This window comes from Dendropsophus ebraccatus, chromosome 2 (genome assembly GCF_027789765.1).
Source record: "Dendropsophus ebraccatus isolate aDenEbr1 chromosome 2, aDenEbr1.pat, whole genome shotgun sequence".
Classification (NCBI taxonomy): domain Eukaryota; kingdom Metazoa; phylum Chordata; class Amphibia; order Anura; family Hylidae; genus Dendropsophus; species Dendropsophus ebraccatus.
The window spans coordinates 12442858-12457097 of NC_091455.1; the positions used below are offsets into that span (position 1 = coordinate 12442858).

The 14240-nt window shown below is 45.1% G+C and overlaps 1 protein-coding gene across 1 annotated transcript in view; it reads left to right on the forward strand.

The window, feature by feature from the left end:
* The first annotated feature begins 1941 nt into the window (after positions 1-1941).
* KCNK9 (potassium two pore domain channel subfamily K member 9) overlaps positions 1942-14240 on the forward strand; it is a 144139-nt gene continuing 131840 nt past the window's right edge. The window contains exon 1 of the mRNA XM_069959809.1: positions 1942-2536. Within this exon, the coding sequence (XP_069815910.1) occupies positions 1942-2536 (595 nt within the window). The remainder of the gene's footprint in view (positions 2537-14240) is intronic.

Here is a 14240-nt window from a genome sequence, read left to right on the forward strand (position 1 = left end):
GCTGCAACGCTCTACTTTTTTGCAAAACTACAACTCCCAGCATGCCCGGACAGCCGTTGGCTGTCCGGGCATGCTGGGAGTTGTAGTTTTGCAATAGCTAGCAGGCCGCAACATAAAAAGAAACATTGTCTAAATATTATGGCCACTTACTATAACATATAACAAATAGTAACATTGATACAATGTATCTAAAGTTCTATGTAAAACTAGGTTATATAACAATGAATTCATTTCTCCTTGTAGCACAACTAATCCTGGTCCAGAAAAGGAGGAAGAAGAAGACTCTCAGGATCCTGCTAGGTCTCCTCTGACTTCTGACCACTCAGCTCCATGTTGGATGGCATTAACCCTGTGTGCACCCCCTTATACCCACAGCTCATCCCTTCCAGTGCTGTATGGGAGGATGTCAGTGTCTGGTGCAGCCTCATCCTCCTCATCCTCCTCACTGTCCCCAGCAACAGATGCATGCTTCAATTCTAGGCAACAGATGCAGATAATCTCCCACAGATTGCAAAGTCATAACCTCCTCTGTCCTACTTTGAATTGCATCTTCTCTCTCTCTCTCTTCTTCCCTTCCAGCCCTTTGCAGTGATGCTCAGTTTGACATTGCCTCCTCTTCCCCCTTTCTCTCTGCTTCATCATCATTAATGCAAACGATGTCAAACCCCCCCATCACCACCCACCAACCCCAAATCCTGCCCCCCCCCCCCTCCAGCTTCAAACACTGAACCACGTGGTGCTGGCTCCCAGTGATTCCCTCAAGAATTAATTTATTCTAGGGGAGTGTTCACATGATAACGCTGAGGGGGGAGGAGGAGAGTTGGAGAAACAGGGAGAGAATGAAACAGAAGCTTGTGTAGAGTTTCAAGAGAGAAGCAAGGGGATGGGGATAATGTGGGGGACTGAAGCCATCCATCTCCAGACACAATGTGCTGCTGCTACTGATCTCCAGTAATTCTCTGCAGCCATAGGCAGCCAGTGCAGGAGAGGAGGCTGGGGTTAGAGGAGGATGAAGCTGTGCAATAAGGCACCTACCTGCTGCTCTGCCAGGGATGATGGGGCTCCTCTTGCTTTGTGATCCTGATGGTTGGTGCAGATGAGCCCACTGTCTGGACACCACCCTGCTGCCTTGGCTGCTCTCTCTCTCCACAGCCTTGACTGGTCTTCTTCATGCACCTAGTCCAAGGAAGCGACATCTACAAGAGGGCAAGGACTGGATTCTGGTTATTTCCCAATATAACCTAAACCAAGGAGGTGTCAGCAGCAGATGCCACCCAGACTGCATTGCACTTTCTGCAAAACTCCACAACTTCAGCTTGGTGGCCCCACCAGTGCTCCCAGTCCACCTGTGATGGTGAGCTCCATCTCCTCATACATTGCTCCCATAAGGATATCCTCCATGGCTGATTGACCTCCACTTCAGCTGACTTGACAGAATGTAAGTTCACTTTACATGGAATGTGTTGAAAGTCTTGATTGCACATTTTTTTTTTTTTTAACATTTCTTGGAAGATGAAGAAGCTGCCAAGGAATAAGAAGAGGTCTCAGGGGGGACTGTAATGTTCTACCATCGATCCCAACATTGACCACACTACAGACTCACCCTGCAAGTTTTATGTCCACTTCCATGGATCCTCTGTCTGGATACCCCATTATTTCTTGGAATTCAGCCCAAATGAAGCATCTTTAGGTCCATCTGTCCATAAGGTCTTATCTTCTCCAGTCCACTTCTCTATATACTGAAGCTTCTGGCAAGTCTGCACCCAACCAGGAGATCAAGGGTGCTAGCAGCTTAGCCAGACCTAGTAGTTAAAGGGTGCTCCTGCTGGGGAAGGGAAGACTAGGAGCCAGAGGGTGGTCTTGCTGGAGAAGGAAGCATAGAAGCCCAGAGGGTGGTCTTGCTGGAGAAGGAAGGAGAGGAGCCAGAGGGTGGTCTTGTTGATGGCACTACGCACTGGGACGGCTTGGTTTGGGCAAGTCCTCCGCCGAGCCTCCAGGTTGCAGGGTACCTGGTCCAGGAGATCCAGCAGCCTTCTGTGTCTATCCTCTTCCCAGGAACAGGAGCAGGGAGTCGGGAGAGGTGAGCAGCCCTGCCTCCACCACCTCCAGCAGCACCAGCACAGCCACCCCCTCCACTCCCACTCTCCAGGTGCCCAGCCCAGCCATTGCTGTCTGCAACTTCCCAGCGGCTGCTGCGCCCTCTCAGACAGGACGGGGGGACATGTTCCCCTCACAAGCCGGCTGCTGGTGGCCATGAAGCGGCAGAACGTGCGGACTTTGTCCCTCATCATCTGCACGTTCACTTATCTGCTGGTCGGGGCCGCTGTCTTTGATGCGCTGGAGTCAGACTACGAAATGCGAGAGGAAGAGAAGCTTAAAGCCGAGGAGATCCGCCTTAAAGGGAAGTATAATATCTCCAACGAGGACTACCGGCAGCTGGAGCTGGTCATCATGCAGTCCGAGCCCCACCGGGCTGGGGTCCAGTGGAAATTTGCAGGCTCCTTCTACTTTGCCATCACAGTCATCACCACTATCGGTAAGTGCACGGTGCTCTGTTGTCGGGCTTACCACTATTGGTAAGTGCACGGTGCTCTGTTGTCGGGCTTACCACTATTGGTAAGTGCATGGTTCTCTGTTGTCGGGCTTACCAGTATCGGTAAGTGCATGGTTTGGTTCTCTGTTGTCGGGCTTACCACTATTGGTAAGTGCATGGTTCTCTGTTGTCGGGCTTACCACTATTGGTAAGTGCATGGTTCTCTGTTGTCGGGCTTACCAGTATCGGTAAGTGCATGGTTTGGTTCTCTGTTGTCGGACTTACCAGTATCGGTAAGTGTACGGTTCTCTGTTGTCGGGCTTACCAGTATCGGTAAGTGCATGCTTCTCTGTTGTCGGGCTTACCGTTATCGGTAAGTGCATGGTTCTCTGTTGTGGGGCTTACCACCATTGGTAAGTGCACGGTTCTCTTTTGTCGGGCTTACCACTATCGGTAAGTGCATGGTTCTCTGTGATCGGACTTACTGTTATCGGTAAGTGAATTGTTTGGTTCTCTGTTGTCGGGCTCACCACTATTGTTAAGGGCATGGTTCTCTGTTGTCGGGCTTACACCACTATCGGTAAGTGCATGGTTCTCTGTTGTCGGGCTTACCACTATTGGTAAGTGCACGGTGCTCTGTTGTCGGGCTTACCACTATTGGTAAGTGCACGGTTCTCTGTTGTCGGGCTTACCACTATTGGTAAGTGCACGGTTCTCTGTTGTCGGGCTTACCACTATCGGTAAGTGCATGGTTCTCTGTGGTCAGACTAACTATTATCGGTGAGTGCATGGTTTGGTTCTCTGTTGTCGGACTTAACACTATCGGTAAGTGCATGGTTCTCTGTTGTCGGAGCTACTACCATCGGTAAGTGCATAGTTCTTTGCTGTCGGGCTTACCACTATCGGTAAGTGCACGGCTCTATGCTGGAAGTGTGCAATTGGATCGCGAGGAGCTGCTGAGATGCTTGCAGGGCTTCTTGCATGATCTGCTAGGCATGGTTTGGTTTCTTGTTTCTTTTCTATTAGGATACAGCAACTTGTGGATTTTCTTAGGCTGCAGAGCTGCATGAACAAGGACTGCTATTAGGTTCTTTTACATTCTCCAGCTCTGGTGGTCTCTACTCATTTGCATTGTAAATTTGCAACCTGTAGATTTGCAGATTCTCGTTGATAGGTTGTAAACTGAGATGTGCAGCCTGTCCACTTCCATATTTTGAAGGACTATGTGTTATCTACTACTATAACAATCATCCCCAACCTGTGGCCTTCCAGCCTTTCCAAAACTGCAGCCCTGACAGCAGAAGCATGTCAGTTCATAATGGGAGTTGTAGTGCTGGAGGGCCACAGGTTGGGAAACACTGCCATAAAGTTGCATGATCCATTCTATCTGCCTGCAGTAACTACAGCTCCCAGCCTGCCCCCACAGCTGAAGGCCTAAGGCTGGAAAAGACACCATGGCACCAAGAGATTGGTGAAAACTACCATAGAGTTTCATGATAAATTCTGACTGCTGGCAGCCACCAACAGGAGACGCTCACTGCCATACAATTTTAGACATGTACAATTACAAAACTACAACACCCAGCAGAATACTGTCAGGACATGCTGGGATTTGTAGTCTCCCAATATCTGGAGAACCTCAGTTTGGGGACATTACCATTGAGTTCCTTAATGATGGCAACCAGTAAAAGTTTACAGAACTTTGCAGAACTAAAACTCACAGTATGGAGCATGGTGGGAGTTGTAGTTCTTGGGGCCGGGGGAAGGCTGTATCAATAGCTACAGGATTGCTGCCTGTTCCTCTAGTAGTAACCATGTGTCTGGCAGCTCCAGTTCTGAGGTATAGGAAGTGCCTGGGGTGATGGGTGCCATAGTGATGGGAAAGTGCTGGACAAGCAGATCTGTCATGGTGACTATGCTGCCGCCTCCTGCCCAGCTGATACCCTCCACTATGTGCCCAATAGTAGGGATCAGACCTCACTGGACTCCTGGTCTGAGCTTCTCTAGAAAGTTTTCTGCAAGTTGCTTTATGGCAGCAGACAGAAACCATACTATAATATGTGATTGTCCTGTTCTGCGTAGTTTTGCAGGGGGTCAGTGCTGGAGCTGCTCACAGTACATGGATCTCCGCTCATACACTCAGGAGAGGAGCAGATTTGTTGCCGTCCATCTCTTACACGGATCATTAAGCAGCAGATCTGTAATTTTCTAAGCTGCCATTGATTTTCCTTCTGGGAGATGTATGGGTGATTGTATGGGTGATGGGAGCTGCATGTGATCTCAGGAGATACAGGCGGATGAGAGGGGCCCCAAGCATGGAGCACACAAGAGTCCCCCCCATTCTGATTCTATGACCCCCATTACAATAAGATAAGACCCCCATTATAGCCGATAGATAGTCAAAGTCTCTGCGAAAAGTTATCCCTCCCTATTCCCCCTAATAGAATGGCTTATCCTGTCAGTGTTCCCACATCCCAGGAGCTTCTCTATGGCGCTGCAAGTGTTAATATCCAGCCTGTTGTCCTTTATGTAATACAGGGGCTGGGAAAGATCGCTGACAATGGAGGTGTGCGCAGGATACATCATAGGGAGCGCTCAGGATAAGACAAGCTACAGCACAAAGTATAGTGTCATCATACAGCACAGGGGGGGGAGTATATAGTGTCATCATACAGCACAGGGGGGGAGTATATAGTGTACAGTGTCATCATACAGCACAGGAGGTAGTATATAGTGTCATCATACAGCACAGGGGGGGAGTATATCGTGTCATCATACAGCACAGGGGGGGAGTATATAGTGTACAGTGTCATCATACAGCACAGGAGGTAGTATATAGTGTCATCATACAGCACAGGGGGGGGAGTATATAGTGTCATCATACAGCACAGGGGGGGAGTATATAGTGTACAGTGTCATCATACAGCACAGGAGGTAGTATATAGTGTCATCATACAGCACAGGGGGGAGTATATAGTGTACAGTGTCATCATACAGCACAGAGGGGAGTATATAGTGTCATCATACAGCACAGGGGGGGGAGTATATAGTGTCATCATACAGCACAGGGGGGAGTATATAGTGTACAGTGTCATCATACAGCACAGGGGGGAGTATATAGTGTACAGTGTCATCATACAGCACAGAGGGGAGTATATAGTGTCATCATACAGCACAGGGGGGGTACTATATAGTGTCATCATACAGCACAGGGGGGATTATATAGTGTCATCATACAGCACAGGGGGGAGTATACAGTGTACAGTGTCATCATACAGCACAGGAGGTAGTATATAGTGTCATCATACAGCACAGGGGGGGGAGTATATAGTGTCATCATACAACACAGGGGGGGAGTATATAGTGTCATCATACAGCACAGGGGGGAGTATATAGTGTCATCATACAACACAGGGGGGGAGTATATAGTGTACAGTGTCATCATACAGCACAGGAGGTAGTATATAGTGTCATCATACAGCACAGGGGGGGGGGTATATAGTGTCATCATACAACACAGGGGGGGGGAGTATATAGTGTCATCATACAGCACAGGAGGTAGTATATAGTGTCATCATACAGCACAGGGGGGAGTATATAGTGTCATCATACAGCACAGGGGGGTAGTATATAGTGTCATCATACAGCACAGGGGGGAGTATATAGTGTACAGTGTCATCATACAGCACAGGGGGGGGAGTATATAGTGTCATCATACAGCACAGGGGGGTACTATATAGTCTCATTATACAGCACGGGGGGTAGTATATAGTGTCATCATACAGCACAGGGAGGGGAGTATATAGTGTCATCATACAGCACAGAAGGGGAGTATATAGTGTCATCATACAGCACAGGGGAGGAGTATATAGTGTCATCATACAGCACAGGGTGGTAGTATATAGTGTCATCATACAGCACAGGGGGGTAGTATATAGTGTCATCATACAGCTTAGGGGGGAGTATACAGTGTATAGTGTCATCATACAGCTTAGGGGGGAGTATACAGTGTATAGTGTCATCATACAGCTTAGGGGGGAGTATACAGTGTATAGTGTCATCATACAGCTTAGGGGGGAGTATACAGTGTATAGTGTCATCATACAGCACAGAGCGGTAGTATACAGTGTCATCATACAGCACAGGGGGGTAGTATATAGTGTCATCATACAGCACAGAGCGGTAGTATACAGTGTCATCATACAGCACAGATCGGTAGTATACAGTGTCATCATACAGCACAGGGGGGTAGTATATAGTGTCATCATACAGCACGGGGGGAGTATATAGTGTATAGTGTCATCATACAGAACAGGGCGGTAGTATACAGTGTATATTGTCATCATACAGCACAGAGCGGTAGTATACAGTGTCATTATACAGCACAGGGGGTAGTATATAGTGTCATCATACAGCACAGGGGGGTAGTATATAGTGTCATCATACAGCATAGGGGGAGTATACAGTGTCATCATACAGCACAGGGGGGTAGTATATAGTGTCATCATACAGCACAGAGCGGTAGTATACAGTGTCATCATACAGCACAGATCGGTAGTATACAGTGTCATCATACAGCACAGGGGGGTAGTATATAGTGTCATCATACAGCACGGGGGGAGTATATAGTGTATAGTGTCATCATACAGAACAGGGCGGTAGTATACAGTGTATATTGTCATCATACAGCACAGAGCGGTAGTATACAGTGTCATTATACAGCACAGGGGGTAGTATATAGTGTCATCATACAGCACAGGGGGGTAGTATATAGTGTCATCATACAGCATAGGGGGAGTATACAGTGTCATCATACAGCACAGGGGGGTAGTATATAGTGTCATCATACAGCACAGGGGGGTAGTATATAGTGTCATCATACAGCAGAGGGGGGAGTATACAGTGTATAGTGTCATCATACAGCACAGGGCGGTAGTATACAGTGTCATCATACAGCACAGGGGGGTAGTATAATAATATAATATAGCATAGTATGGTATGGTAGAGTGTATAGTGTAATAATATAGTAAAGCACGGTAGTATATAGTGTAATCATACAGTACAGGTGTGTAATAATATAGTATAGTATAGTGTAATATTACATTGTACAGTATGGTAATATATTGTGTATGACAGCATAAGAGTATACAGTGTATAGCATAATATGGTTTATAGTGTATGGTATACTTTAGTATAGTAGTATATAGTGTATATAGGAAGTAGAGTGTGATACTATAGTACAGCATGGTATTAATAGTGTAACAATATAATATAGCGTGGAAGTATTCAGTGTAAGATGTAAAAATATAGAATAGTGAGGTAATATACAGTATAATAATATAGTGAGTATACAGGAGAGAGAAGAAATATACAATAGTAAGAGATTTCTGTATTAGCAAATGTGTATTGTAAAGTAATATAAAATATATACTGTACGTATATCATACACGGCGCTGTACTAAGTTGGCAATAGTATGCTGCTTGTGATGCACAGTGGGGATACCCGTAGTTCCCCGTGTGGTAGATAATAAGATAGATAAAAAGATTTGCATCTTTTGTATTGTATTTGTATTGTAAAGTAATGCAAGAAGTACAGAGATCTCTATCTATCTCCTATCTATCTCCTATCTATCTCCTATCTATCTATCTATCTATCTATCTATCTATCTATATCCTATCTATCTATCTATCTATCTATCTATCTATCTATCTATCTATCTATCTCCTATCTATCTATCTATCTATCTATCTATATCCTATCTATCTATCTATCTATCTATCTATCTATCTATCTATCTATCTATCTATCTCCTATCTATCTATCTATCTATCTATCTATCTATCTATCTATCTCCTATCTATCTATCTATCTATCTATCTATCTCCTATCTATCTATCTATCTATCTATCTATCTATCTATCTATCTATCTCCTATCTATCTATCTATCTATCTATCTATCTATCTATCTATCTATCTATCTCCTATCTATCTCCTATCTATCTCCTATCTATCTCCTATCTATCTATCTATCTATCTCCTATCTATCTATCTATCTATCTATCTATCTATCTATCTATCTATCTATCTCCTATCTATCTCCTATCTATCTATCTATTTCCTATCTATCTATCTATCTATCTATCTATCTATCTATCTATCTATCTATCTATCTCCTATCTATCTATCTATCTATCTCCTATCTATCTCCTATCTATCTATCTATCTATCTATCTATCTATCTATCTATCTATCTATCTATCTCCTATCTATCTCCTATCTATCTATCTATCTATCTATCTCCTATCTATCTATCTATCTATCTATCTATCTATCTATCTCCTATCTATCTCCTATCTATCTATTATCTATCTATCTATCTATTATCTACCTATCTCCTATCTATCTATCTATCTATCTATCTATCTATCTCCTATCTATCTATCTATCTATCTATCTCCTATCTATCTATCTATCTATCTATCTATCTATCTATCTATCTATCTCCTATCTATCTATCTATCTATCTATCTATCTATCTATCTCATATCTATCTATCTATCTATCTATCTATCTATCTATCTATCTCCTATCTATCTATCTATCTATCTCCTATCTATCTATCTATCTATCTATCTATCTATCTATCTATCTATCTATCTCCTATCTATCTATCTATCTATCTATCTATCTATCTATTATCTATCTATCTTCTATCTATCTATCTATCTATCTATCTATCTATCTATCTCCTATCTACTATCTATCTATCTATCTCCTATCTATCTATCTATCTATCTATCTATCTATCTATCTATCTATCTATCTCCTATCAATTCAATTCAATTCAATTCAAAAAAGCTTTATTGGCAGGTCCAAAATAAACATTTAGCATTGCCAAAGCATCAGAGTATAATAGATGGAGTGTGGGGGAGAGGGGGTCATTTGGGGAGGAGGGTGTATACGGGGTAAGGGGCAGGATTGGGGGATAATAGGGCGTATAACAGTCCATGGTATCCTATAATCCTCTCAGCCGGTGGCAGGTGGAGACATACTGGGCCGCTACTTCCATGGTGGTCTCCTCTTCCCCCAGCAGAATGTGGAGTTTCCTCTCCTCATCTATGGAGGTGAAGTCCGGGATGATGGTGGAGAGTCTCTGGAAGTAGGTGACCCTGGTGGATGAGTATTTGCTGCAGTGTAGCAAGAAGTGGGCCTCATCCTCCAGGTCTCCCTGCTCACAGTGGCGGCACAGTCGGCTCTCCCGCGGCTTGTATGTCTGTCTGTGCCGCCCCGTCTCTATCTATCTATCTATCTATCTATCTATCTATCTATCTATCTATCTATCTATCTCTCTCTCTCTCTCTCTATCTCCTATCTATCTATCTCCTATCTATCTATCTATCTATCTATCTATCTCCTATCTATTATCTATCTATCTATCTATCTATCTATCTATCTATCTATCTATCTATCTCCTATCTATCTATCTATCTATCTATCTATCTATCTATCTATCTATCTATCTCCTATCTATCTATCTCCTATCTATCTATCTATCTATCTATCTATCTCCTATCTATCTATCTCCTATCTATCAATCTATCTATCTATCTATCTATCTATCTATCTATCTATCTATCTCCTATCTATCTATCTATCTATCTATCTATCTATCTATCTCCTATCTATCTATCTATCTATCTATCTATCTATCTATCTATCTATCTATCTTCTATCTATCTCCTATCTATCTCCTATCTACCTACCTATCTATCTATCTATCTATCTATCTATCTATCTATCTATCTATCTATCTATCTATCTCCTATCTATCTCCTATCTATCTATCTATCTCCTATCTATCTCCTATCTATCTACCTATCTATCTATCTATCTATCTATCTCCTATCTATCTATCTATCTATCTATCTATCTATCTATCTCCTATCTATCTATCTATCTATCTATCTATCTATCTATCTATCTCCTATCTATCTATCTATCTCCTATCTATCTATCTATCTATCTATCTATCTATCTATCTATCTATCTATCTATCTCCTATCTATCTATCTATCTATCTATCTATCTATCTATCTATCTCCTATCTATCTATCTATCTCCTATCTATCTATCTATCTATCTATCTATCTATCTATCTATCTATCTATCTACAGCAGATGTCCTGTATAATAACTAGTTATGCTGTGTATACTGAATTGGCGCTATATAATATAATAGGGGTCCTGTACACTTTGTATATATCCATTGTCCACCTCCCCCAATGCTTCTCTCATACAGATGTAGCAGAGCTGTATTGTTGAGTGATCCATCACATGATATACGGATGTGGTTTTATATAGGACTGTACCAGCTTGATTCTGCTCCTCTTATAGCTGACACATCCGGCTCTGCTACATCTGTGTGGACTGTTTGCTGCCCAGACAATGAGCGGTGATGTAGGCACCAGGTAGTGGTTAAACAAGTGGGGAACATTTCCCCCACTCACCAAGTGACAGCTGTGATTGGTGACTTCTCAGATTTCTGCTGGGAGAAGAAGCTTCGCTCCCAAATAGTTTTTCTTTTCCCTGTGCATTTCAGATACACTTTACTTCTTATAATGGTGTATACTCTATTATATTATATTAAAGAGGTTATTCAGCGCTACAAAAACATGGGCACTTTTCCCCCTCTCTTGTCTCCAGGTCAGGTGCGGTTTGCAATTAAGCTCCATTTACTTCAATGGAACTGAGTTCTAAACCCCACCCAATCTGGAGACAAGAGAGGGGAAAGTGGCCATGTTTTTGTAGAGCTGGATAACCCCTTTAATTGTATATTTATTTATTGCATTCTTGATTACAGTTTATAATCTCAACTCATGGCTGCTCTGTCTGTGGTGGTGCTGAAAGACAGCTCCCAGTATAGCACTGCTCCCAGTATAGTACAGCTCCCTGTATAGTACAGCTCCCAGTATAGCACAGCTCCCAGTATAGTACAGCTCCCAGTATAGCACAGCTCCCAGTACAGCACAGCTCCCAGTATAGCACAGACCCCAGTATAGCACAGCCCCCAGTATAGCACAGCTCCCAGTATAGCACAGCTCCCAGTATAGCACAGACCCCAGTATAGCACAGCCCCCAGTATAGCACAGCTCCCAGTATAGCACAGCTCCCAGTATAGTACAGCTCCCAGTATAGCACAGCTCCCAGTATAGTACAGCTCCCAGTATAGCACAGCTCCCAGTATAGTACAGCTCCCTGTATAGTACAGCTCCCAGTATAGCACAGCTCCCAGTATAGTACAGCTCCCAGTATAGCACAGCTCCCAGTATAGCACAGCTCCCAGTATAGTACAGCTCCCAGTATAGCACAGCTCCCAGTATAGCACAGCTCCCAGTATAGCACAGCTCCCAGTATAGTACAGCTCCCAGTATAGCACAGCTCCCAGTATAGTACAGCTCCCTGTATAGTACAGCCCCCAGTATAGCACAGCTCCCAGTATAGTACAGCTCCCAGTATAGCACAGCTCCCAGTATAGCACAGCTCCCAGTATAGTACAGCTCCCTGTATAGTACAGCTCCCAGTATAGCACAGCTCCCAGTATAGTACAGCTCCCAGTACGGTACAGCCCCCAGTATAGCACAGCCCCCAGTATAGCACAGCTCCCAGTATAGTACAGCTCCCAGTACGGTACAGCCCCCAGTATAGCACAGCCCCCAGTATAGCACAGCTCCCAGTATAGCACAGCTCCCAGTATAGCACAGCTCCCAGTATAGTACAGCTCCCAGTACGGTACAGCCCCCAGTATAGCACAGCCCCCAGTATAGCACAGCTCCCAGTATAGCACAGCTCCCAGTATAGCACAGCTCCCAGTATAGCACAGCTCCCAGTATAGTACAGCTCCCAGTATGGTACAGCCCCCAGTATAGCACAGTCCCCAGTATAGCACAGCTCCCAGTATAGTACAGCTCCCAGTACGGTACAGCCCCCAGTATAGCACAGCCCCCAGTATAGCACAGCTCCCAGTATAGTACAGCTCCCAGTATAGCACAACTCCCAGTATAGTACAGCTCCCAGTATAGCACAGCTCCCAGTATGGTACAGCTCCCAGTACAGCACAGCTCCCAGTATGGTACAGCTCCCAGTATAGCACAGCTCCCAGTATGGTACAGCTCCCAGTATAGCACAGCTCCCAGTATAGTACAGCTCCCTGTATAGCACAGCTCCCAGTATAGTACAGCTCCCAGTATAGCACAGCTCCCAGTACAGCACAGCTTCCAGTAAAGTACAGCTCCCAGTATAGCACAGCTCTCAGTATAGCACAGCTCCCAGTATAGCACAGCTCCCAGTATAGCACTGCTCCCAGTATAGCACAGCCCCCAGTATAGCACAGCCCCCAGTATAGCACAGCTCCCAGTATAGCACAGCTCCCAGTATAGTACAGCCCCCAGTATAGCACAGCCCCCAGTATAGCACAGCTCCCAGTATAGCACAGCCCCCAGTATAGCACAGCTCCCAGTATAGTACAGCCCCCAGTATAGCACAGCCCCCAGTATAGCACAGCCCCCAGTATAGTACAGCCCCCAGTATAGCACAGCCCCCAGTATAGCACAGCTCCCAGTATAGCACAGCCCCCAGTATAGCACAGCCCCCAGTATAGCACAGCTCCCAGTATAGCACAGCTCCCAGTATAGCACAGCTCCCAGTATAGTACAGCCCCCAGTATAGCACAGCTCCCAGTATAGCACAGCTCCCAGTATAGCACAGCCCCCAGTATAGCACAGCTCCCAGTATAGTACAGCCCCCAGTATAGCACAGCCCCCAGTATAGCACAGCCCCCAGTATAGTACAGCCCCCAGTATAGCACAGCCCCCAGTATAGCACAGCTCCCAGTATAGCACAGCCCCCAGTATAGCACAGCCCCCAGTATAGCACAGCTCCCAGTATAGCACAGCTCCCAGTATAGCACAGCTCCCAGTATAGTACAGCCCCCAGTATAGCACAGCTCCCAGTATAGCACAGCTCCCAGTATAGTACAGCCCCCAGTATAGCACAGCTCCCAGTATAGCACAGCTCCCAGTATAGCACAGCCCCCAGTATAGCACAGCCCCCAGTATAGCACAGCTCCCAGTATAGCACAGCTCCCAGTATAGCACAGCTCCCAGTATAGTACAGCCCCCAGTATAGCACAGCTCCCAGTATAGCACAGCCCCCAGTACAGAATGGCTTTTTGTTGTGGCTGCTATCATATCAGTCCAGGAGCAGATCCCCAGCCTTCCCCCACTGGATTCGTTGTGCTGTCAGCATTGATCTGGGGGGCACAGAATATTATTCCCGCTGCCAGCAACCACGGACCAGGCACATGTAATAACGGCCTAAGTCCGTGATCCCAGACCGGATACATGCAGGTCCAAGCTTCTGTGGTTCTAGATCCAGCAACAGCAGCAACAACAAAAGTAGCAGAAACAGCAGCAACAATACTAATAAAACAAATGATTAAAAACAATTAATGATTATAGGCAATGTCTGCTCGGTCTGTAGTGTGGTGCTGAAGGACAGCTCCCAGTATAGCACAGCTCCCAGTATAGCACAGCTCCCAGTACAGCACAGCTCCCAGTATAACACTGCTCCCAGTATAGTACAGCTCCCAGTATAGCACAGCTCCCAGTATGGTACAGCTCCCAGTATAGTACAGCTCCCAGTACAGCA